The 25,529-nt window shown below is 37.9% G+C and overlaps 1 protein-coding gene across 1 annotated transcript in view; it reads right to left on the bottom strand.

Annotated features, from left to right (window-relative positions):
- LOC309624322 (UPF0489 protein C5orf22) overlaps nucleotides 1–25,529 on the bottom strand; it is a 51,645-nt gene that overhangs the window by 10,118 nt on the left and 15,998 nt on the right. Inside the window, exons 9-11 of the mRNA XM_082382408.1 lie at nucleotides 20,584–23,423; nucleotides 14,634–20,385; nucleotides 2,184–2,476 (exon numbers count right to left, since the gene is read on the bottom strand). Coding sequence (XP_082238534.1) covers nucleotides 23,291–23,423 — 133 coding nt within the window. The 3' untranslated portion in view covers nucleotides 2,184–2,476; nucleotides 14,634–20,385; nucleotides 20,584–23,290. The remainder of the gene's footprint in view (nucleotides 1–2,183; nucleotides 2,477–14,633; nucleotides 20,386–20,583; nucleotides 23,424–25,529) is intronic.

Raw genomic sequence — 25,529 nt, 5'->3', positions numbered from 1 at the left:
CAAAAAGAATAAAATACCTAGGAATAAACCTACCTAAGGAGGTAAAAGACCTGTACTCAGGAAACTATAAGACACTGATGAAAGAAATCAAAGATGACACAAACAGATGGCGAGATATACCATGTTCTTGGATTGGAAGAATCAATATTGTGAAAATGACTATACTACACAAAGCAATCTACAGATTCAATGCAATCCCTATCAAATTACCAATGGCATTTTTTACAGAACTAGAACAAAAAATCTTAAAATTTATATGGAGACACAAAAGACCCCAAATAGCTAAAGCAATCTTGAAGGAAAAAAACGGAGCTGGAGGAATCAGACTCCCTGACTTCAGACTATAGTACAAACCTACAGTAATCAAGATAATATGGTAATATGGTACTGGCACAAAAACAGAAATATAGATCAATGGAACACGATAGAAAGCCCAGAGATAAACCCACACACCTATGGTCAACTAATCTATGACAAAGGAGGCAAGGATATACAATGGAGAAAAGACAGTCTCTTCAATAAGTGGTGCTGGGAAAACTGGACAGCTACATGTAAAAGAATGAAATTAGAATACTCTCTAACACCATATACAAAAATAAACTCAAAATGGATCAGAGAACTAAATGTAAGACTGGACACTATAAAACTCTTAGAGGAAAACATACGAAGAACACTCTTTGACATAAATCACAGCAAGATCTTTTTTGACCCACCTCCCAGAGTAATGGAAATGAAAACAAAAATAAACAAATGGGACCTAATGAAACTTTAAAGCTTTTGCACAGAAAAGGAAACTATAAACAAGACTAAAAGACAACCCTCAGAATGGGAGAAAATATTTGCAAACGAATCAATGGACAAAGGATTAATCTCCAAAATACATAAACAGCTCAGGCAGCTCAATATCAAAACAACAAACAACCCAATCAAAAAATGGGCAGAAGACCTAAATAGACATTTCTCCAAAGAAGACATACAGATGGCCAAGAGGCACATGAAAAGCTGCTCAACATCACTAATCATTAGAGAAATGCAAATCAAAACTACAATGAGGTATCACCTGACACAAGTTAGAATGAGCACCATCAGAAAATCTACAAACAACAAATGCTGGAGGGGGTGTGGAGAAAAGGGAACCCTCTTGCACTGTTGGTGGGAATGTAAATTGATAACAGACACTATGGAGAACAGTATGGAGGTTCCTTAAAAAACTCAAAACAGAATTACCATATGACCCAGCAATCTCACTACTGGGCATATACCCTGAGAAAACCATAATTCAAAGACACATGCACCCCAATGTTCATTGCAGCACTATTTACAATAGCCAGGTCATGGAAGCAACCTAAATGTCCATTGACAGATGAATGGATAAAGAAGATGTGGTGCATATATACAATGGAATATTACTCAGCCATAAAAAGGAATGAAATTGGGTCATTTGTAGAGATGTGGATGAACCTAGAGATTGTCATACAGAGTGAAGTAAGTCAGAAAGAGAACAATAAATATCATATATTAACGCATATATGTGGAATCTAGAAAAATGGTACAGATGAACCTATTTCCAAGGCAGAAATAGAGACACAGACATAGAGAACAAACATATGGACAGCAAGGGGGAAAGGGGGATGAGGGCTGGGATGAATTGTGAGACTGGGATTGACATATATACACTAATATGTATAAAATAGATAACTAATAAGAACCTGCTGTGTAAAAAATTAAATTAAATTAAATTAAAAAAAAAGAATGAACTATGAACATTTTCTCACACCATATACAAAAATAAACTCAAAATGGAAGAAAAACCTATTAAATTAACCTTAAATTATTTCAAATTGACAAAGGCAGGTGTAAGTCCAAATATTGCTTGATAATACACAAAGTATAAAAGTAGAGGGTCTTTGTTTACAGGGCAATAGGTTTTGTTCGAAAACTGTTCAGAATTAAGCTCATAAAAACTCAAAAATAGAAATCTCTGGGGACTTATCTGGCAGTCCAGTGGTTAAGACTCCACGCTTCTGTTGCAGGGGGCACTGGTTCAATCCCTGGTCAGGGAACTAAGATCCTGCATAGCTGCAGGGTGCGGCCAAAAAAAAAAAAAAAAACTCTGAAGGGATTAAAGGAGGGGAGAAAAGAGAAAGAGAACAGGTAGATTGTGGTTCTTTACATGTACCTACCTCTCCATTACTGTAGCAGGTGAGTACCCCACTTTTTATAGGTCATTCTCCAGCAAGGGCAAGAGAGACTGCTCTGCACCCACCAGGTTTCAATGGGCCGCTCCCGGAGTGGCTTTCAGAGTCACTGCATGATCCAGAGTTGGAGGATGATGTAGGTAGGGTATGCTAATCAAACATCGAAGGAAAATCAACAAGATACAATGCTTGGGTTTTCAGCAGGGCTCTGCCAGCCTTCTCTGGAATGTCATGTATAGTGCTCTGAGGGAAGGGTACATCAATATTATCCAGGTGGGCTGAGGAAAAAAAAAAACATAATAATTGCAGACTTATTTTTTTGTTATAAAATTGTTAGCCCACTATTAGTCGGACTGAGTAGTAGTAATGCAAATCTTTCCAGGGCCAGGGTATTGCTTTTTGTCCAGCTTGAGGAACACTTCATCAAAATATTAAAGTGCCTCAAACAGAATCTCCTTACAAAGTATTTTCATGGATAGCAGTCATTAAATTGCAGCTCAAGCCTTGGCAGTAACGTGTTATAGTTTTCACTGTAGAGGTCTTGCATGTCTTTTGTTAAATTTGTTCCTAAGTATTTTGTGGATTTTAATGCTTGTTTAAATGCTAATGATTTTATTTCTTCCTTTGTAATATGTATGACTTTTATATCTTTTTCTTACCTTTTTACATTGGCTAAGGTCTCCAGTATAATATTGAAAAATGTGGTGAGAGTGAACATCTTAGCTTTGTTTATAATCTTGAGAGAAGAATATTCAATATTTCACCTTTAGGTATGATATTATCTTTAGGTTCTTCCTAGATGCTTTTAAATTTAACAAAAAGTTCCCTTTCATGTCCTAGTTTGCAAAGAGGTTTTTGTTTTAAAATCATGATGGCTGTTGAATTTTATGAGGCATTTTTCCATTCATTGGTATGGTTATATGGTTTTTCTCCTTTATTCTGTTACAGTGGCAAATAACACCAACTGATTTTCAAATGTTAAGGCAACCTCTATTCCTAGAATACACCTACTTAATCATGATGTAGTATTGCTGCTTTTGACTTGCTAATATTTTGTGAAAGATTTTTGCAACTTAAGAGATGTTGGTCTCCAATTTTCTTGTAGTGCTTCTGTCAAGTTTTTGGCAGTATTATCTTGGCTTCATAAAATGAGCTGGGAACACTTTCTATTTTCTAAAGGAGTTTGTGTAAGATTAGTATAATTTCTTCCTTAAATGTTTGATAGAATTCCCAAAGAAAACCATCTGGACCTGCAGTTTTCTTTGCAGGAAGGCTTTCCATCATCAATTCAACTTTAAAAATAGAGTTATGAAAATTTTCTATTTCTTTTTGTATCAGTTTGGTAAGTTGTGTTTTTCAAAGAACTCTTTCTTTTCATCTATTTGTCAAGTTTATAGGCATAAAGTTATTCACTACATTCCTTTATTTGCCTTTTAATGTATGTAGGGTCTGTGGTGATATCCCCTCCTTCATTTTTAATGTTGGTAATGTGTACTTTCCCTCCTTTTTTTCTTGATCAGTCTGCAGCATTCCCAAAAGTATGTCATGTCAGTGTTCTTTTTTCCCCAGGACAAGCAAAAAGGATGACCTTCTTTCAATACGAAGAGGTAGTATCCTCTTCTCTTTTCTTCTATTTCCCATCATACAACACACACACACACACACACACACATGCACACGAGCATATACACTTACAGATAAGGCAGACTATATCTAGGAGATCCCTCATTTTCCTAATGATAAGTTTCTCAAAATGTTCTTTGGACAACTAGAATATACAAACTTCAGGGGATATAGACAAAATTTTTAAATGTCTACTTATAATTGTTAATTACTATGATTATACATCTGTATTTCACATCATATGTTTTATTGAGTTTTTTGGAATGTAATTTAATTTTTTTAATTGAGTATATTTGACATACAATATTATATGTTTCATGTATAGTATTGAGCTTTTGTGTTAAAATATATGTATCATATAAAACTGAAAATTTAAATGTGTCATTTATTATATGTGAATTATACCTCAATAAAACTGTTAAAGAAAAAAATATATGTGTATCATAAAATTTACCTTTTTAAGTGTACAATTCAGTGGCATTAAGTGCTTTCACAATGTTGTGCAACCAATACCACTATCCATTTCCAGAACTTTATCATCCCAAGCAGAAAATCTGTGCCCATTAAACAACAACTCCCCATTGCCCCTTCCTTCCAGGCCCTGGTAACCTCTATTCTACTTACTGTCTCTATGAATTTGCCTGTTCTAGGTACCTCATAGAAGTAGAATCATACAATACTTGTCCTTTTGTGTTTGGCTTATTTCACTTAGCAAAATGTTTTCAAGGTTCATCCATGTTGTATGTAGCATGTATCAGAATTCCATTCCTTTTTATGTTTGAATAATATCCCATTGTATATATATACCACAACTTGTTTATCCATTCACCTGTAGATGAACTTTTGGGTTGTTTCCACCTTTTGACTAATGTGAATAATGCTGTTATGAATATTGGTGTACAAGTGCCTGTTTGAATCCCTGCTTTCAGTTTTTTTGTGGTATATACATTGGAATGGAATTGCTGGGTCATACGGTAATTCAATGTTTAACTTTCTGAGGAACTGCTAAACTATTTTCCACAGCGGCTAAACCATTTTACTTTCCTACAGCAATATATGAAGATTCCAATTTCTCCAAAGCATTGCCAACACTTGTTATTTTCCTTTTTTGTTTGTTTTTGTTGTTTGTTTTAGAATCATAGCCATCCTAATGGGCATAGAGTGGTATCTCATTGTGGTTTGGATTTGCATTTCCCTAATGACTAATGATGTTAAACATCTTTTCATGTGCTTATTGTCTAGTTGTATATCTTCTCTGGAGAAATGCCTATTCAAGATCTTTTCCCATTTTTGAATTGAGGTTTTTTTAACCCATTGCCTCATAGGAATTATTTATATATTCTGGATTAACATCCTTTATCAGATAGATGATTTGCAAATATTTTCTCCTACTCTATAAACTGTCTTTTTACTTTCTTGATAATGTCCTTTAATGCACAAATGTCTTTGATGAAGTCCAATTTTTCTATTTTTTCTTTATTGCCTATGTTTTTGGTGTCATATCCAAGAAATTATTGCCAAATCCAATGTCATAAAGACTTTCCCCTATGTTTTCATTTTAAAGTTCTTTACTTTTAGCTCTTAACCTTAAGCCTTTGATCTGTTTTGAGTTAGTTTTTGTATATGGTATAAGGTAAAGATCCAACTTCATTCTTTTGCATGTGCATATCCAGTTTTCTCATTACTTTTTGTTATAAAGACTGTCTTTCCCCATTTAATGGTCTTGGCACTCCTATTGAAAATCAATTGACCAGATATGCTTGGGTTTATTTGGGGGCTCTCTATTCTATTCTTTTGGTCTATATGTCTATCCTCATGCCACTATCACACTGTTTTGATTACTATAGGTAAGTAATAAGTTTTGAAATCAGGAAGTGTTAGTCTTACAAATTTGTTATTTTTCAAGATTGTTTTGGCTATTGCAGGCTTATATTGACTTTTAAATACTGATTTCCCCCCTCATATTTCATGATTCCATTTTAATCAAATATGTCACATGCAACTTCAATATAGTCTATTTTGGTAAAATTCTTTAAGGTCCATTAATTAAGCTCATATGAGATTGGAAAGTAGGGAAATGATGTCAGTATGCCATGGAAACTATATTGGTTCATCTGCACAATTTCCCAGCATGTAATATTTTGTGCCATCAAGTAGAGCAGGGAGATGCAAGCACATTGGCAGGGTTGAATATAGCAAATACAAAGAAATAGAGTATTGAGAACAATGCCCTTTCTCTCTATGTTCTCTTTTTCTTTTGAAATAATTTTCCACTTAGAGGAAAGTTGCAGAAATAGTACAAATAGCTTACATATGCCTTTCTCCCAGCTTCCGTAATTTTCACAATTCCATAACCATTATACAATTACCAAAACCAGAAAAATAGCATTGGTGAATACTATTAACCAAACACAGATCTTATTTAAATTTCACTCATTTTCCCCTTAATGTCCTTTTTCTGCTTCAGGATCCAACCCATGATCCACATTGCATTTAGTTATTGGCTCCTTGGTTTCCTGCAATCTGTGATGGTTTCTCAGTCTTTCTTTGTCTTTCATGACCTTGATAGTTTGTAGAATGTCTTTCAACTTGGGTTCGTCTGATGTTTTCTCACGATTAGCTTGAGGTGTTGCATTTTTAGCAAGATTAACCCAGAAGTGATATTGTGTCCATCTCAGTGCATAATGATTTCAATGTGATTTGTTGCTGGTGATTTATTAACCTTGATCACTTGGCTAAGGAGGTGTCTGCAGAGATTCTCCACAGTAAAGTTACCAGTTTTCCCTATGTAATTGACAAATATCTTAGAGAAATACTCTGAGACTATGAAATATCTAATTTCTTCTCAAACACTCACAACTGATTTTAGCATCCATCAAACTGACCAGACCTGCAACACTTATTATGGTGGTGTCTGCCTGGTGGTAATTTTTTTTTTTTTCTTTAAATTTATTTATTGATTTATGGTTGTGTTGGGTCTTCGTTTCTGTGTGAGGGCCCTCTCTAGTTGTGGCAAGCGGGGGCCACTCTTCATCGCGGTGCGCGGGCCTCTCACCATCGCGGCCTCTCTTGCTGTGGAGCACAAGCTCCAGACACGCAGGCTCAGCAGTTGTGGCTCACGGGCCCAGTTGCTCCACGGCATGTGGGATCTTCCCAGACCAGGGCTTGAACCCGTGTCCCCTGCACTGGCAGGCAGACTCTCAACCACTGCGCCACCAGGGAAGCCTGGTAATTTTTTTATTTCTCTCATTTCTTCTACATTTATTAGTTGGAATTTTTTTGTAAGAAGAGTTATTGTTTCCCCTATACCTGTATTTATTCAATTCCTTTTTTAAAAAATTTATTTATTTAATTTATTTATTTTTGGCTGTGTAGGGTCTTCGTTGCTGCATGCGGGCTTTCTCTAGTTGTGCAGAGTGGGGGCTACTCTTGGTTGTGGTGCGCGGGCGTCTCACTGCGGTGGCTTCTCTTGTTGCGGAGCATGGGCTCTAGTCACGTGGGCTCAGTAGTTGTGGCTCACGGGCTCTAGAGCACAGGCTCAGTAGTTGTGGCACATGGGCTTGGTTGCTCCATGGTATGTGGGATCTTCCCGGACCAGGGCTTGAACCCGTGTCCCCTGCATTGGCAGGCGGATTCTCAACCACTGTGCCACCAGGGAAGCCCTTCAATCCTTTTTTATGTTGGTATGGATTCATGGAAATTTGTTTTATTCTGAGCTCAAATTCAATACTATTATTTTTAATTTTGTTAAGCTCAAACTGTTCCAGCTTTGTCCACTGGGAACTTCTTCACACCGGTTCCTGTGTCTTTTTGACATGTTCCCATCTTTTTTCAAGTACCTCAACTACCTCCTTATTTTCCGGTACAACAGGTCATTCCATACTCATCTTGTATTTTCCAAAGGAGGTCTTGTTCCTTTCACTGAGGAACGGTGTTTAGAATTCAAGATCTAGGTTCTAGGTGTGCTTATTGCAGTAAGAGTACCACTGCTTCTTGGTCATCTTAGCACATGGAGCTAGGAGATGTAAGTACATGTACTAACCCTCCCCCCCCACACACATCTAAATGTGTGTGTGTGTGTGTGTGTGTGTGTGTGTGTATTAGATATGTACTAAAAATAATGATTTCTATACTGATACCTCTGATTCCAACTCAACACCAGGGTTCCTTCTAGCCATGTCCCCCTTTCCTTATTTGTAACATACCTCTGAGAATTATTAATAGAATCATGGCCCTGATATACAGTGTATTCACTTATTTGTTGAGTACTAGTATACACACAAAGTAGTTACTGAATGGTTAATCCACACCCCTATGAGAAACAAATTTACTAGCTAGATTATAGTCATTATAAACAGTGCTTTTTATCTTTAGGCTTTCAGTATCCAGTTAATATACTGTTTTCCATTGTTAGTTTGGTTAGTTGTTTTTCTTCCCCATCTCCTTCAGTATGGTTATGTTAGTCATTTGTAATATATTTAACTTGCTAATTTGTTACTATTCATACTCCATTTTGGGTTCTTCTCCCATCCTGGTTGATTTTAATAATTTATTTTTTGGTTATGTGAGACATTAGTAAGGTTTTCAGAGTCGAAGCTACACACATAGTACTCAGCAAAGTGTCACTCCCTCCTCACCCCATCACCCCCTTCTAATTTTCCCATCCTTTCACCTCTTTGTTACCCATACCATATAGGCAGCCCACCTCTTCAGTTTCTGGTTTATCTTTCCTGTACACAGCATCCCTGATTTAAGATTTTTCGACTTATGATTTCTTGGCTTTACAGTGGTGTGAAGCTATACCCATTTTTACTTAGAATTTTTAATTTTGATCTTTTCCAGGCGAGTGACATGCGGTAGATACTCTCTTGTGATGCTGTGCAGGGGCAGCAAGCTGTAGCTCCATCAGCCACGTGACTATGAGCGTAAACAAACAATACACTTACAACCATTCTGTACTCAGACAACCATGCTGTCTTTCACTTTTAGTACAGTATTCAATACTCCATGAGATATTCAATACTTTATTATAAAATTGGCTTTTGTGTTAGATGGTTTTGCCCAACTGTAGGCTAATGTTAGTGTTCTCCACACGTTTAAGGTAGGCTAGGCTAAACTATGATATTCAGTAGGTTAGGTGTATTAAATGTATTTTCAACTTTAAGATAGGTTTATCGGGATGTAACTGCATTGTAAGTCAGGGAATATATCTTTTGCACAAATAAGATACATATGTATTTTCTTTTTTTTTTAATAGATCTTTATTGGAGTATAATTGCTTCACAATACTGTTAGTTTCTGTTGTACACCAAAGTGAATCAGCCATATGCACACATATGTCCCCATATCCCCTCCCTCATGAGCCTCCCTCCCATCCTCCCTATCCCACCCCTCTAGGTCATCTCCTTCTTGCTATGTGAAGAGTAACATGCCATAGATACTCTTTAGATACTCTTTTGTACTTTGCTTCTTCTCCACCCCCCTCCATATCGCCCCCCTTCTTCCTTTTGGCTCAGTGTGGTTACATGTTTTGTCTTAGATGGGCATAGTACTTAGTTTTCACCATCTTTATGCATTTTGATTTTCTTGCTATATCCCAGATGCCCCAACCATTTTTTATACCTCCTTTCATCAAGCTACTTTCAGCTTTTTTTTTTCTTAAAAGGCAAGATTCTAATCTTACTGTCGTAGTTCTTTATTAAGAGTTTAATTTATCTCTTGTTACTATGCCAGTATTTCTCACTGGATTATGCTTTAAAAAAATTCTCCAACCACAGTGCTATGAAACTAGAAATCAACTATAAGAAAAAAATAAACTGCAAAAAACACAAACACATGAAGGTTAAACAATCTGCTACTAAACAACCAATGGATCATTGAAGAAATCAAAGTGGAAATCAAAAAATACCTAGAGACAAATGAAAATGAAAACACAATGATCCAAAACCTATGGGACACAGCAAAAGCAGTTCTAAGAGGGAAGTTTACACTGATACAAGCTTACCTCAGGAAACAAGAAAAATTGCAAATAAATCTAAACTTACACCTAAAGCAACTAGAGAAAGAAGAACAAACAAAACCCAAAGTGAGTAGAAGGAAAGAAACCATAAAGATCAGAGGCTAAATAAATGAAATAGAGACTAAAAAACAATAGAAAGGATCAATGAAACTAAAATCTGGTTCTTTGAAAAGATAAACTAAATTGATAAACCTTTAGCCAGATTCATCAAGAAAAAAAGGGAGGGGCTTCCCTGGTGGTCCAGTGGTAAAGAACCCGCTTTACAATGCAGGGGACACGGGTTCAATCCCTGGTCAGGGAACGAAGATCCCACATGCCACGGGGCAACTAAGCCCATGTGCCACAACTGCTGAGATCTCACGCCTCAACAAGAGAGTCTGCATGCCACAAACTACAGAGCCCACGTGCTCTGGAACCCACGCCCCACAACTACAGAGCCTAGGCGCCCTGGAGCCCATGTGCCACAACTAGAGAAGAGAAAACTCACACACCACAACTAGAGAGATCCCGCATGCCTCAACAAAGATCCTGCGTGCTGCAACTAAGACCCGATGCAGCCAAAAATAAATAAAATAAATAAATCTTTAAAAAAAAAGAAAAAAGGGAGATAACCCAAATCAATAAAATCAGAAATGAAAAGAGAGAAGTTACCAATGAGAGCACAGAAATATAATATAAAGGATCATAAGAGACTACTACAAGCAACTATACACCAATAAAATAGGCAAGCTAGAAGAAATGGACAAATTCTTAGAAAGGAACAATCACCTAAAACTGAACCTGGAAGAAGTAGAAAATATGAGCTGACCAATTACCAGTATTGAAAATAAGTCAGTAATTTAAAAGCTCCCAACAAACAAAAGTCCAGGACCAGAAGGCTTCACAAGTCAATTCTACCAAACGTTTAGAGAAGAGTTAACATCCATCCTTCCAAAACTACTCCAAAAGATGGCAGAGGAAGGAACACTTCCAAACTCATTCTATGAGGCCACCATCACCCTGATACAAAAACCAGGCAAAGATATCACAAAAAAAGAAAATTACAGGCCAATATCACTGATGAACATAGATGCAAAAATCCTCAACAAAATACTAGCAAACCAACTCTAACAATACATTAAAAGGATCATAAACAATAATCAAGTGGGATTTATCCCAGGGATGCAAGGATTTTTCAATATCTACAAATCAATCAATGTGATATATCACATAACAAATTGAAGAATAAAAACCATATGATCATCTCAATAGATGCAGAAAAAAGCTACAGTGATTAAGAATCCGCCTGCCAATGCAGGGGACACGGGTTCAATCCCTGGGCTGGGAAGATCCCACATGCTGCAGAGCAACTAAGCCCATGTGCCACAACTACTGAGCCTGTGCTCTAGAGCCTGCAAGCCATAACTATTGAGCCCGCATGCCACAGCTACTGAAGCCCACAGGCCCTAGAGTCTGTGCGCCACAACTACTGAGCTCATGCTCCATGACTACTGAAGCCTGCACACTCTAGGGCCCATGTGTAGCAACTACTGAGCCTGCATGCTGCAACTACTAAAGCCCACATGCCTAGAGCCTGTGCTCCACAAGAGAAGCCACCACAATGAGAAGCCCATGCACTGTAACGAAGAGTAGCCCCCGCTCATCACAACTAGAGAAAGCATGCACGCAGCAATGAAGACCCAACGCAGCCAAAAATAATAATAATAAATAAAATAAATAAAAACCGCTTTAAAAAAAATTCAACAACCATTTATGATAAAAACTCTCCAGAAAGTGTGCATAGAGGGAACCTACCTCAACATAATAAAGGCCACCCACAGCTAATATCACACTCAATGGTGAAAAACTGAAAGCATTCCCTCTAAGATCAGGAACAAGACAAGGATGCCCATTCTCGCCACTTTTATTCAGCATAGTTTTGGAAGTCCTAGCCATGGCAATCAGAAAAGAAAAGGAAATAAAAGGAATACAAATTGGAAAGGAAGAAGTAAAACTGTCACTGTTTGCAGATGACATGATACTATACATAGAGAATCCTAAAGATGCCACCAGAAAACTACTAGAGCTAATCAATGAATTTGGTAAAGTTGCAGGATACAAAATTAATGCACAGAAATCTCTTGCATTCCTATACACTAATGATGAAAAATCTGAAAGAGAAATTAAGGGAACACTCCCATTTACCATTGCAACAAAAAGAAAAAAATACCTAGGAATAAACCTACCTAGGGAGACAAAAGACCTGTATGAAGAAAACTATAAGACACTGATGAAAGAAATCAAAGATGAGACAAACAGATGGAGAGATATACCATGTTCTTGGATTGGAAGAATCAATATTGTGAAAATGACTATACTACTCAAGGCAATCTACAGACTCAATGCAATCCCTATCAAATTACCAGTGGCATTTTTTACAGAAGTAGAACAAAAAATCTTTAAATTTGTATGGAGACACAAAAGACCCCAAATAGCCAAAGCAGTCTTGAGGGAAAAAAACAGAGCTGGAGGAATCAGATTCCCTGACTTCAGACTATACTACAAAGCTATAGGAATCAAGACAATATGGTACTGGCACAAAAACCATAAATATAGATCAATGGAACAGGATAGAAAGCCCAGAGATAAACCCATGCACTTATGGTCAACTAATCTAAGACAAAGGAGGCAAGGATATACAATGGAGAAAAGACAGTCTCTTCAATAAGTGGTGCTGGGAAAACTGGACAAGCTACATGTAAAAGAATGAAATTAGAACACTCTCTCACACCATACACAAAAATCAACTCAAAATGTATTAGAGAACTAAATGTAAGACCTGACACTATAAAACTCTTAGAGGAAAACACAGGAAGAACACTCTTTGACATAAATCACAGCAAGATCTTTTTTGACCCACCTCCCAGAGTAATGGAAATAAAAACAAAAATAAATAAATGGGACCTAATGAAACTTTAAAGCTTTTGCAAAGCAAAGGAAACTACAAACAAGAGAAAAAACAACCCTCAGAATGGGAGAAAATATTTGCAAATGAATCAATGGACAAAGGATTAATCTCCAAAATATATAAACAGCTCATGCAGCTCAATATTAAAAAAAAACAAACAACCCAATCCAAAAATGTGCAGAAGACTAAATAGACATTTCTCCAAAGAAGATGGCCAACAAGCACATGAAAAGCTGCTCGACATCACTAATTATTAGAGAAATGCAAATCAAAACTACAATGAGGTATCACCTCACACCAATTAGAATTAGCATCATCAAAAAATCTACAAACAATAAATGCTGGAGAGGGTGTGGAGAAAAGGGAACCCTCTTGCACTGTTGGTGGGAATGTAAATTGATACAGCCACTATGGAGAACAGTATGGAGGTTCCTTAAAAAACTAAAAATAGAATTACCATATGACCCAGCAATCCCACTACTGGGCATATACCCAGAGAAAACCATAATTCAAAAAGACACATGCACCCCAATATTCATTGCAGCACTATTTACAATAGCCAGGTCATGGAAGCAACCTAAATGCCCATTGACAGAAGAATGGATAAAGAAGATGTAGTACATATATACAATGGAATATTACTCAGCCATAAAAAGGAATGAAATTGGGTCATTTGTAGAGATGTGGATGGATATAGAGACTGTCATACAGAGTGAAGTAAGTCAGAAATATCATACATTAACGCATATATATGGAACCTAGAAAAAAGGTACAGATGAACTGGTTTGCAGGGCAGAAATAGAGACACAGATAAGTATGAAATGGATAGCTAATAAGAACCTGCTGTATAAAAAAATAAATAAAATAAAATTCAAAAAAAAATTAATGTATAATCATGCACTTGTACCTGTACAAGTGTTTAGTGTTGTTTTGTGGTGTTTTATATTTTTCATAAGTGGGATGCTATTGAATTCAATATTCTAAACCTTGCTTTTTATTCTTTTCATGTCAGTAGATATTGATTTACATCATTCTTTTAAATTACTACATAATATTTCACAGTAGGGATTTACCATGGCTTATTAGCCATTTATGAATATATCGATGGGTATTTAGGTTGTTGTCCTTTTTTCTTTTCTTTGCAACTATGAACTAGGGGTAAGAATATCTTTGTGCATGCCACTTAAAATACATGTTTGATGCATACAGGATAGATATTGAGAAGTGGAATTGCTGGGTCATTGAGAATGAATAATTACCATTTTCAAAGTTACTGCCACGTTGCTTTTCAGAGAGCCTTAAATAATTTTTTTCTGTCAGTTGAGTGGGAGAATACCATTTCCTCACATTCTTGATTGGTAGTATCAACATTTTTTATTTTTGCCAATTACATGGTGAAAAGTTACATCTTATTTTAATTTACATGTCTGGAATGACTAGGGAGAATGACATTGATTTTTATATTTACTGATCATTTGATTTCCCCCACTCCATAATTGTCTAAGCTACGCATACACTTGTAGCCTTACTTATGAATTCTTAAATTAGCTTGTTAAACTATATACTAAATGTTATTAGGATATTTGGGGGATTACATTGTCTTTATGGAACAATTTGGAGAGAATTGGCATCATAATATATTGAGACCATTAATAGTCTCCATTTATTTAGGTATTTTTCTATGTCCTATAGTTTACTTTTTCCCCTGTAAAGATCTTATATATTTATTGTTATGTTTATTCTTAGGTGTTTTATACTTAGGTTTCTGTTGCAAATTCCCTTCCATTACATTTTCTAACTATCTATTGCTGGTGAACAGGAAAACCACCAGTTTGTGAATGATTACCTGCTATCCAGTCACTTTGCTGTACTCTGTTATTATTTGTCAGTTTTCATCACACTTGTTTTCACAATCTACCATTTGGTAGACTAATACTACCCTGGAGCCGCCACCTCTTATCCCAAGTCCCTAGAAATAACAGAAAAGTTATAAGAAGAATACAATCCATAGCAAGTAGAAATCTCCATCTGGAGATAGTTTGTACATATACAAACACACTTTTTCTTTTCCCACTTATACAGTACAGTAGTATACTGAATAAACAGTTAATCATTTTCTGCTGCCTCTTGATAAGAGTGTTCAATGTCAATACACAGAGAGGATCCTCTTCTATTTAAGGGTGCCACGATATGGATGTACAATAATTCACCCAGTGCCCCGTGGAGGAAACCGGTGCCCAATCCTCTATGATTACAATGAAAATACTTGTATGAAAGGCTTTGCATCAATATCTTCGGGTCAATTCCTAGCAGTGAAATTCCTAAACCTGGATCAAAAAGTATATACACCTTCAATATATATATTATATATATATATTTTTTGGTCATGCCATGTAGCTTGAGGGACCTTAATTCCCCAACCAGGGACTGAACCCACACCCTAGGCACTGAAAACGTGAAGTCCTAACCACTGGACCCCCAGGGAATTCCCACACCTTCAATATTGACAGCTACCGTCCAGTTGCCCTTCATAGAGGCTGTATCAATACACATTCGGAACAACAGTACATCAGCATGCTGTTTGCCTACACCTTCAGCAATACAACAGATGCTGTTTAAAACTGCTTGAAAGGAATATAGACAGAATTGGTATCTTAATTCTTGCTGTAGCAGATGCTGTTAATGTCCCAGCTAGTAACTTTACCTGCAGCCATAAATAACAGTTCCTGCACATTCTGACAGCATCCAACTTGTGTCTGAATCTTTCTGCTTCTCCTCCCAAGCCATTCTGAGGTGCCACGGAACGTGCTCCACCCTGCAAGGGTGGACTTTCCAGGATGGCTGGGAAGAAACAGTCTATCCGCCTCTCGGAGGCAACCCCCAACCAATAAAGAATAGGAATCAGTGGATAAATATGTACGCTTCTCCATCTCTCAGCAGGCAATTCTTGCCAGTTCCTCAGAGTGAATTCAGCTCTCATTGACTACAGCAGTAATCTTCACTTTAATGTATCCTTTATTGACTTTTCTACCTTCCTTATCTCACTTTCCCTACTTCCTCTCTTCCTGATGTCACCTCCCCAATAAGCTACATGCCCCCTAATCCTTGCCTCAAGGTCTGCTTTTGCGGAGACCTAAACTGGTACCAGAGGTGGCCATGGAAAGTTGACCCTCAAGAATGGGACTAGAGGATTTGCTCACTCTCTGGTCAGAAGGCATCAAGAACCTCATTGCTGGTCTAAGTCGGGGTGGTGACAACCCACAGCATGCTGTAGCAGCACGTTTACTAAGACTTTCACCTCTGTTTGTTTAGGAATGAGGAACGGGTGGAAGGGACCAGGCTAGGGAATACGTGGTAGCTCTTGAATGGTGTGGGACAATGGTATTCCTAAGGATTGTAGAGGTGGCTGACTTCTGTTAACTCTTCTGGAAGCCTTGAAGAAAGAGACTGGCACACCAGGTCAGCCAACTATCAACGCAGGGCATGTCACGAGAGCCAGAAGGCTTTCATGGCTGATTTTAATTCGACTCTTACCTCTTGCAGCAGGAGGGCAGACTATGCTCAACATTAGCCTCAGAATACGATAATAAAAATGTCAGAGCTACAGTGGGATGCCGAATGCAAGCCAAAGCTGGTGTTCTGCGTTAACGTGAGGGCCCTGAAAAGGAAGAAATACGACTGTGAAACTTGGAATAGTTGTATCTGGGTGAATGCGCTATACAATCTTAACCCCACATTTCCTCGAGTCTTCTGGGCGGGCATGCTTACTTATAAAAAGAACTTCCCTTTTCTCCGGTGTTTTCTAATAGTTTCCTTCCTTTTTTTTCCCATTCAAATTTGATTGAACTATAATGTATTCTTTTGCAAGGAATGAATTGGGAATCCAACTTTTTTTTTCTTTTTTGAGACAGCTATCCAGTTCTTCAGGATCATTAATTGAATAATTCATCTTTGCCCATTGATATCAAATGCCACCCTGGTGATATACTAAGTTCCATATGCATCTGGGTCTTGTGGGAGAGAATGCTAGTTATTCACCAAAGCTTTTCCTTCCTCTCTCTGGGCTCACAACAGGTTAGCTTCCCAGCTTTGGTTGCAGTCAGGAAGTGATGGACCTGGCACATAAAAGCTTCCCACACATGATCCTCCATCCTCTTTGCCTTCTGCCATGTGGAATGGAGATATCCTCCAGAAAAACTTGAGAAGCCACATATTGAGCATGGCAGAGCTAAAGATGCAAGGAGCATGAGCTCCAGAATCCTTGCCTGGAGGACAGCCTGCCAAGCAGGAACACCTGTTTTGGACTTTATGAAAATGAGAAATAATCTTTCATTTTATGAGCCATTCTTTTTTTTTTTTATCTTTCCTTAAACCACATATTGTTACTTTATCTAATATAGGTCTACTTCTGTACTCTATTCTGTTCCATTCATCTGTCTGCCGGCTCACGTGCCAGTAATGCATTGTTTTAATTAATACAATTTTATAATGTATTTTGGTACATAGTAGGGCCAATCCCTTCATTAACTTTTACTTTACAATTTTTTTCCTGGTTTCCCTCCTTTTCCATATGAACTTTAGAACCAGTATCACTAGCCAAAATAAAATCTCCTTGCTATGTTTATTGAAATTGCATTATATGTAGAGTCTGATATGGGAAGAATTGACATCTTTATAATGTTGAATCTTCTTATATAAACATCTTTCCATAGAATTCATGTCTTCATCATATTCTTCAATACCTTCATAAACTTCTCCTTGTATAGGTGGTAATTTTTCATTTAGTTTATTCATAGGTATCTTTTTCTGGTGAAGTTATGCTATTATAAGTAAGACCTTTTCCTCTGTTATATTTTATAATTGGTCATTGCTTATATAGGAAGTCTACTAGGATGATGTGTTGCGTCTTAGCATGACGTCAAATAAAAATAAAATATCAGTCTGCCACCCAAGAAAAGCACTTAAAAGCAAAATAAATCTTTTAAAAGTTTTTAAGCAAAATAAATCTTAGAAGTTTAAAATGTCTATACTGCAATAGCAGAAAAACAGACTGTATAAAGAGAAGGTATGTTGTCAGTTTATTCAGAATGGTCAGAGAATGTCCTCCTTTTGGATTGGAATTCCAAGAGCTACCCACATTTATAAAATTTCCATACTATTTAACAAATAAGTATTGTCAAGTTGGGGTTTGAGGAAGGTCAATAACATCACCATTCTCCACTAAGCTCCTAAGCAACTTAGAAACAGGCTCAGGTATTCAGCCAGATGGAGGTAAAAGTGTCATCGTTATTGATAAAGCTGATAGTAGAGAACAAGGCTTAAATCTGTGGCAACAACTTGTTTCCTACATCGCACCCCAGAGATATAGAGACTTTGCCATACACTGGCACCACTGGACAACCGTGCCTGTTCTTACAAACTTCTGGCATGGAAGGGCAGAGCAGAACATACTTCGATAAGAAAGCATCCTAGAATTCCCTTGTTTCACTCTTCCTTGCCTGGGGAGGAGTGAGTAAAAGGGCAGAGCAAGGTCAGGACTGTAACGGAAGGTGACTCCATATGGAAAGAAAATCAGAAGTGATGAATGGTGTTACCCCTCTGAGAATCAGCAAAGCTATGCTCTAAGAGCAGTATTCTTTTTAGGGACCAAAAGTTCATATCTATGGTTTTTGGATGCTAGTGTCAAATATTAGATTTGAATTTTAGGCAGAAAATCAAACTACATGGATTTTTATGTCATGCTGACATAAGCATTGTGGAACATGGTTATCAGGTTTTATCCATAAGAGAAAAGACCACAAAAAAGCTGTATAACTGACACGACTGCCTTTCTTTTGTTTCTAACAAAGTTATTCTATGGACACAATCATTAGATTACAGGTATTATCTTTTAGCTCTTTTGGGCTCATGTGTTTAACACATCCAGTCCTTAGTAAATGTTTGTTCCTATATTAATACCTGTATTTGTTCAATTTGCTCTCAGAGACAGCATGCTTGCAAGAGGATATATAATACAGAGCACATAGTAAGGTTTATTACTGTCAGGGCTCCAGTGACCACTGGTATTTTCTGTACTCAATTCATTAAACATTTTTTGAGGCTTTATAATATGACAGTGACTATGCCAGAGCCTGGGGCTATAAAGACGTATGATGATGCAGTCAGGGGCTGTCTACCGTGGAGGACAGATGTGAACAGCTGACTATTGTGTGATGCTGGAGCACAGTAAGACCTCTAGGGACACGGGGAAGGCCTCGAACCACGCCTAAAACAAAGACTCTGGCAAGTTACGTTGCCCAAGTTCACCTCACTTGTAACTGGCAGAGGTAGAGTTTGAACTTGGACTGATTTCAAAGCCACCAGTGCCTCAGGTGCCACTCTGTGACGCTGGTGCCCTTATTACCCAGGTCTGCTCCAGGCAGGGCAATACTGCAGAGGGTAGACGGTGCTGCTGTAGAGTTCCCAGGGTAGATTCTGTCCGAAAAGCTGGCCTTCAAGCCTGGCTCCAACTCTGACTTCAGCCCTGTCTCGCCCTCCCTGAGTGCTCAGGGTCACGTCTGACAGGCTGCTCCATAACCTTACTGGACCAAGCTGACAGAGGCGTTCCCCCTTTCTTGAACGATTCCACTTTCCTTAACCTTCCACAGCGGAGGCTGCTCCGTGGTAAGACTGAGGTCCAGATGAAGGGAATGCTTGTGGAGGGTTTGGAAATGATAGTGAATTGCTTGGAGATACTCACTCTACCCCACTTCCCTGTCATGCTCTGGTTGATTCATGAGGGACTTTTTTGCTGGAGGTCACCTATAAATAAATCAGCAAGGTCAAAAATGGTAAGGATAACTCTAGATTCTATGAAGGTGATTTATAAGTACGGGGGTAGCAACTTCTAGACATTGTCTACATCACAGGTTTAGCCCCATCAATTCTAGCGTTATCTACCAGCAGGCAGGAAGGGAAGAGCAGAGGAAAAAAAGCTGCGCCAGGCTTTGACTTCCCTAACCCTGCTGATCTCCCAAGTTTTAAAATTTTGAATGGATGCTTGCACCAATTCAAGACAAAAGAGTTTTAAATTATGAGTATCTCTGCTTAAAACCCCTCCATTACTTTCCTTATGGGCAAGGACCTGCCTTCTTTGAAGAAAGAAAGTGAAATTCCACTATTCACAGAAATACAGTTGAAGCTAATGTGGGATTTAAAAAGATCAGGGGTTTAGGAGGCATGAGAAGAGCAGTTGAGACCTGAAACAGCCATCACAGGATACTCTAAGTAGGGCTGAGTTTCCAAATAAACAGCCAATGTTTGCTGAATGGCTCTTGTGCTAAGGGCTTTATTATGTGTTATTCCTCACAATACCCTGATGCGTTAAGTTCTCTCACTGCAAAGGAGAAGCTGAGGCTGAGGTCACACAGCCGGAACATGGAGAAGGGGGCACTGGAGACAGGCAGTGGCCCTTGGAAGTTCACACTCTTACCACGATGCGCTGCTCTGCTTCAGTCATGACACTTCTTGTCTTGATCCTGGCATGATCTCATCAGCTAGGGTGCTAAGGCTTCTAAGCAGTGCTGATGTCTGATCCATCAGCTTCAGAGATCTGCTTGCTGGTGAAGAACATTTTGAAGTTAGAGACATGGTAGGAATGCTGTAGCTGTAGGCTGGCTGACAAGTCACCAAGGAAGGTCTTCAGAGGAAGAGACACTGTACACCCTGAGGCTTGCCTCAGCCTCTGAAATGGGCTCCTGCTTCTGAATCACAGGAACCAAACTCACAAGATACTAATGTACAGAATGCCAACTTACTAATTTCCGGTGAGTGACTAGAATATTCACTGTTCAGAGAACTCTCTCCTGAGAATCAAGGTTCACAGAAGCCTCCTTAGTCACTATAACTTCATTTGCTGAACTCAAATAATGAATAAAGGGAAAGGATGGCACTGATGTTTGGAATTCCACGAGGGCAGCTAGACCTACAAAACCACAGAGGCGGTCCAGGACCAGTTAGTTCACAAACAAGCACTTCAAGAGAGTGTCGCAGCTCAGGATGACCAGGTAGTACAGCACAGTCCAATAGTGAGTATTTTTACATGTGATCCGCATGTATCTTGAGCATTTCTGAAAGATGTCCAACAAAAACTCCCTAAGTTTCATGAAAGTCCTTTCTTTTAAGTTTGGTGAGATAATCTTATACTAAGAAACATCCTGTAAACTATTGGCAGTACAATGCATATAGTGCCAGCAATGTGGGACCACTACTGCTAAAACCAAAGGAAGATTTGGAGAGAATGTTATATAATAAAAGTGAAGGACCTGACTAAGAGCTCCTTGAGAACCTAGAACACTTACAGATCGATGTCTACAGAAAACACTTCTAGAGATTAAAAAAAAAATTCCCCCTAGATACTGGGAAATACATACTTGTCAATTATCAAAGTTATGGCCTAATCTTACATTTAAGTCACATTTTTCAAAAAGCTGCTCAAAATCCCATGCTTTAGTGATACTTGTAAATAATTCAAGGCATTGTACTGTGGTATTCCTCATTGGCACTTAGAACACAAATGAAGGATGTCTTGATAAACTAAGTATCTTCCTATTTGAAATGTGCAGAGACATAATTTACTAAGTTGGTTACAGTCAACAAGTAGGGACTGAATTTTATTCTTCAATGAGAATTACAGAGCATGAGAACCAAACGATCTCAATGTCCCTAAAAAGGAAATTGATGCCCTTTTATTCTACCTGAGTTAAAACAATGATGAATCTCATCAGAGTTCATGGGAATCGTAATAAATAACTACTAAACCAGACTTAAGATCAATGCTATGAACACACCAAGATCATATACAATTAATTAGTACTACAGTTTGGTTTTAAATCTTTAAAACTTCAAAACACACCTTTTTATTTACTTTAGCAGACAAAATAACTTACTTATAAAAGTAACATCATTTACAGAACTCTAATACATTTTTCTCAAAATTTAAAAATAAACAATAGCACTATTTTGCATTCTGATTTTACAGGGAAATAAAGCTTTTTGGCACATAATGTTCTATCAAAAATGGAAAGCTGAATCAGTTTGCTTTGCTTTTCACAACAGAAATAAGCATTTATACTTATTAGCATTGGTAGGTCAACTTAATGACAAGAAAAGTTTGCTGGAAAACAGAATCATTGGAAAAATAGGATCTGGTGCCACCTACTGAGTGGCAATAGCAATGTGACCTTGGGTATTAGCCATCCAGTTAGGTAACACACTATAATTTTAGCTACATGCAACTGTACCCCTGTGGTCAAGGCTTAAAAGCTACATGCAAAAATGGAAACGACTGCTGTATTAGGAATGAGGCTTGATGGATGTTTTTTTTTTTTCTTTAAATGCCACCCGACCTTTTAAAGGAAAGGAAAACAAGGAGGTAGTTAAAAATGATTACTGAACACGAGGAATACTGAAGAGAGGAAGACTTTGGCAAATTAAGTAAACGAAAAGTTCCATGATCAAGAGTGACTTAGGTAGGGTCTCTTACTCATGGAGAGACTGGTGGAAGGCAGTTATGTCCTTGGGTATTTATGGTAGATCAGAATTAAGGACTTAACTTTTTTCCCCTGCTACTTACATAAAAAGCTGGTTTATTTGAAAAAATTATCAACCCAGACTGCCAATAAAGTGGCACTTAGGAACTATTGATATAATGATAATTGACACCCATACTGACCATCTGGAGGAACAAAAAACCCTGGAGGGTTTTTTTGATTAGCAAAGTTATTTTTTGTTTGGTTGAATTTACTCAAATAGACCCCCTCAATACCAACAATGCTGAGAGCATTCCATAAGAGTTGGGGCACAATCCTAAGTCTTGGAAAGGTAGACTTCCTAGAACATTTTCATGGACTAGCAAGTTTTTTTATTATTATTATTATTATCATTACTTTGGTAGTAGCTTTTGAGAATGTTACCTTCGTGTAAGGCCAGGGCGCCCTGAGTACTAAGAGCATGCCTAAGACAGGTCTGTGGTTCTCCTTTCCTTCATAACATGCCTCACAGTCCATAATTTGTTTCTCAGCTGTCCACCAAGAGGGCAGGGGCCTTGTCTATTCTGTTTGTTACCATATAACCAGCACTTAATTATGTCTGGCACATGTACGTGCTCAAAAAATGTCAGTTGGGTGAGTGAATGAATAAATGAATACATCTCATACAATACAACCAACCTAAGGGGAAGAGGGGAAAAGAGGAAAAAAACCCTCACAAAAGTGAAGACGACAGTGATGGACAGAAGAGAGATGAGCATCAGTTCCATCAACTGGGGGTAGACTTGATGCCAAAAAAAAATTGCCATCATTCAACAACTGGTGATACCTGTTTGGAGATTCAAAATACCTGAAAGATTTTAAATGAAAGTTAATATTAAAACAAAGTGTTCTCTGGAAGATTCATTTGTAAACAAGTTAATGAAAACCCTGTTACTACATTAAGATGTTAATAGGAGCCTAGCGTTGGGATGTTTCAAGATGAAGTGGACTCTGCTGAATACACCAGGTGAACGTCTAGAGGCCCATAGAGGGAGCGTAGCACACTGATGACTTTTTCTTGAATGGTGTCAACTTGCTCAGAAGGACAGTAATCATCCAGACTTGACCTGGAACCAAGCAGAGAAAGAGAAAGGAAAAGAAAAATACACATAAATAGGATGAGATCATACCGTGCAGTGAGGAAAAGCCTGCATGTGTTGACTTCAATGTAAATTAGAAATGAAGCCGTGTTGAATTTTGGTATAATAACTGTTGAAAGCTACTAAACGTTTACTCTATGTCAGGCGCATTACACGAATTATGTTCTTTAATCTTCTCAGCAACTCTCTGAAATAGGTACATTTACCATCCCTTTAAAGGAGTCTGAAACAGAGTAAGATTAACCTGCACAGGCCACATACTAGTAAGTGTTGGTGATGGGATTCAGAACCATACAGCATGTCTTCAAAGCCTCAGTGCTTAATACTAGACTGTTGTTTCCCTGAAAGGGAGATGTTGCTTGGGAACACTGGGGCTAATTATATTAGTGACTGGGCATCATGTTTCACATTCTTTTATTATGTGTACACGCAGGCTAGAAATTATGAGGGTAGAGGCATTCAAACCGATAAAAGGGTTCTGCTTCTATAAACAATTTGCTAACCACACAAGCGTACAAGATCAACCAAAATGAAATGTGTGGATGTGCTGGTGTTGATTGGTCTCCTAGGTAGTATTAAGAGAAGAGAGCAAAGTGCGATGGGGCAGGAATCTACATTTTGGGTCTTTCTAGAATCACCAACTGTAATTTGAGTGGCACCAGCCAGTAACAATGTCGCTGATAATTTTAGCCGGATTAGTATCTAAAATGATGTTATCAGTGTCTCCTGGTTCTGAACTAGGGTGAGGAAATCCATTGGAAATCCCACTGGATTGGAAAATGGCATAGAAATCTTTATAGGAGGAAATGGAACTAGTTATCTAGCCTACTCCTTATCACAAGTATTTTAGACCTAAAGAAACAATCTGTAAGACTTCAGATGAACTCATTTCAGTCTATGGTGATTAGTTTATTTTTGAGGCTTGATGTAAACAATTTTAAATTATTAAATACTGTCTAACATACACATATGGATAAAGGCCTACTTTAAGAAAGCAGGATATATAAAAGTTTAATTTATTAGCCTTAAAAAATAAGGGGTATTTCAATGCTTTCACAAAGATTTCTGGCTTCTTTAAAACAGTATTAGATTAGCTCTTGATGGGAGCTACCCACAAGAGGGAGTTTTGGAAATCTGCAGGTACATTTTTGATTGTCACAATGACAACTAGGGGACCAGGGAAGAGGGCAGGGCTGCTAGAGTGCTTGCAATATGCAGGATAGTCCTGCAATGTGAATATGAATTGTCCTGTGTCCTCTACAGTCTCCAAGGTCCACGGAGCGCTTATGTAAGTGAAAAACCTGTTGTTAATTTTTTGAGCCTAGAATTTAATACTCTTCTACATATGAACAAAGTATTTTTGAAAATGGATTAAACTAAATTTTCCAGGAATGCAAATACTCTGTGAATTGAGGGAAGAGTGGACTTTAAGTTCAGAACTTTACCAAGAGGTTCCTGTGACTAGACTAACCATGTTGCCATGGGAGTGCTGTTCATGGTATTTGGGCAATACGACACACTGGATCTGTTGGCATTTTTAACAACTGCATTTAGTGACTCTTTGTAAAGATGCCAGTTTGGTGCGGCATTTTAACATATATTACTCTATTATCAATTACTTTCATTTCTCCTTTATGTTATGATTTTTTTGGTGTGTGGATATATGAATATATATTTAAATTATGTGTATAGGTAGGTTACTGCTATAAGCTAAATGTTTGTGTGCCCCCAAAATTACTATGTTGAAACCTAATCCCCAATGTGATTATATTTGGAGGTGGAGGTCTTTGGAAGGTGATTAGGTCATGAGGATGGAGTCCTCATGAATGAGATTAATGCCTTTATTAAAGAGGCCCTAGAGAGCATCTTCACCCCTTCGTTTTATGTGAGGTTACAGGGAGAAGATGGCTGTCTATGAACCAGGAAGCAGGTCCTCACCAGACACTCAATCTGCTGGTGCCTTCATCTTGGACTTTCCAGCCTACACGTCTGTGAGAAATAAATTGCCGTTGTTTATAAGCCACCCAGTCTAAGATATTTTTGTTATTGCAGCCTGAATGGATTAAGACAATG

Source organism: Balaenoptera borealis (assembly GCF_965194805.1).
Source record: "Balaenoptera borealis genome assembly, chromosome: 2".
Taxonomy (NCBI): domain Eukaryota; kingdom Metazoa; phylum Chordata; class Mammalia; order Artiodactyla; family Balaenopteridae; genus Balaenoptera; species Balaenoptera borealis.
This window is presented reverse-complemented; position numbering and strand designations above follow the sequence as displayed.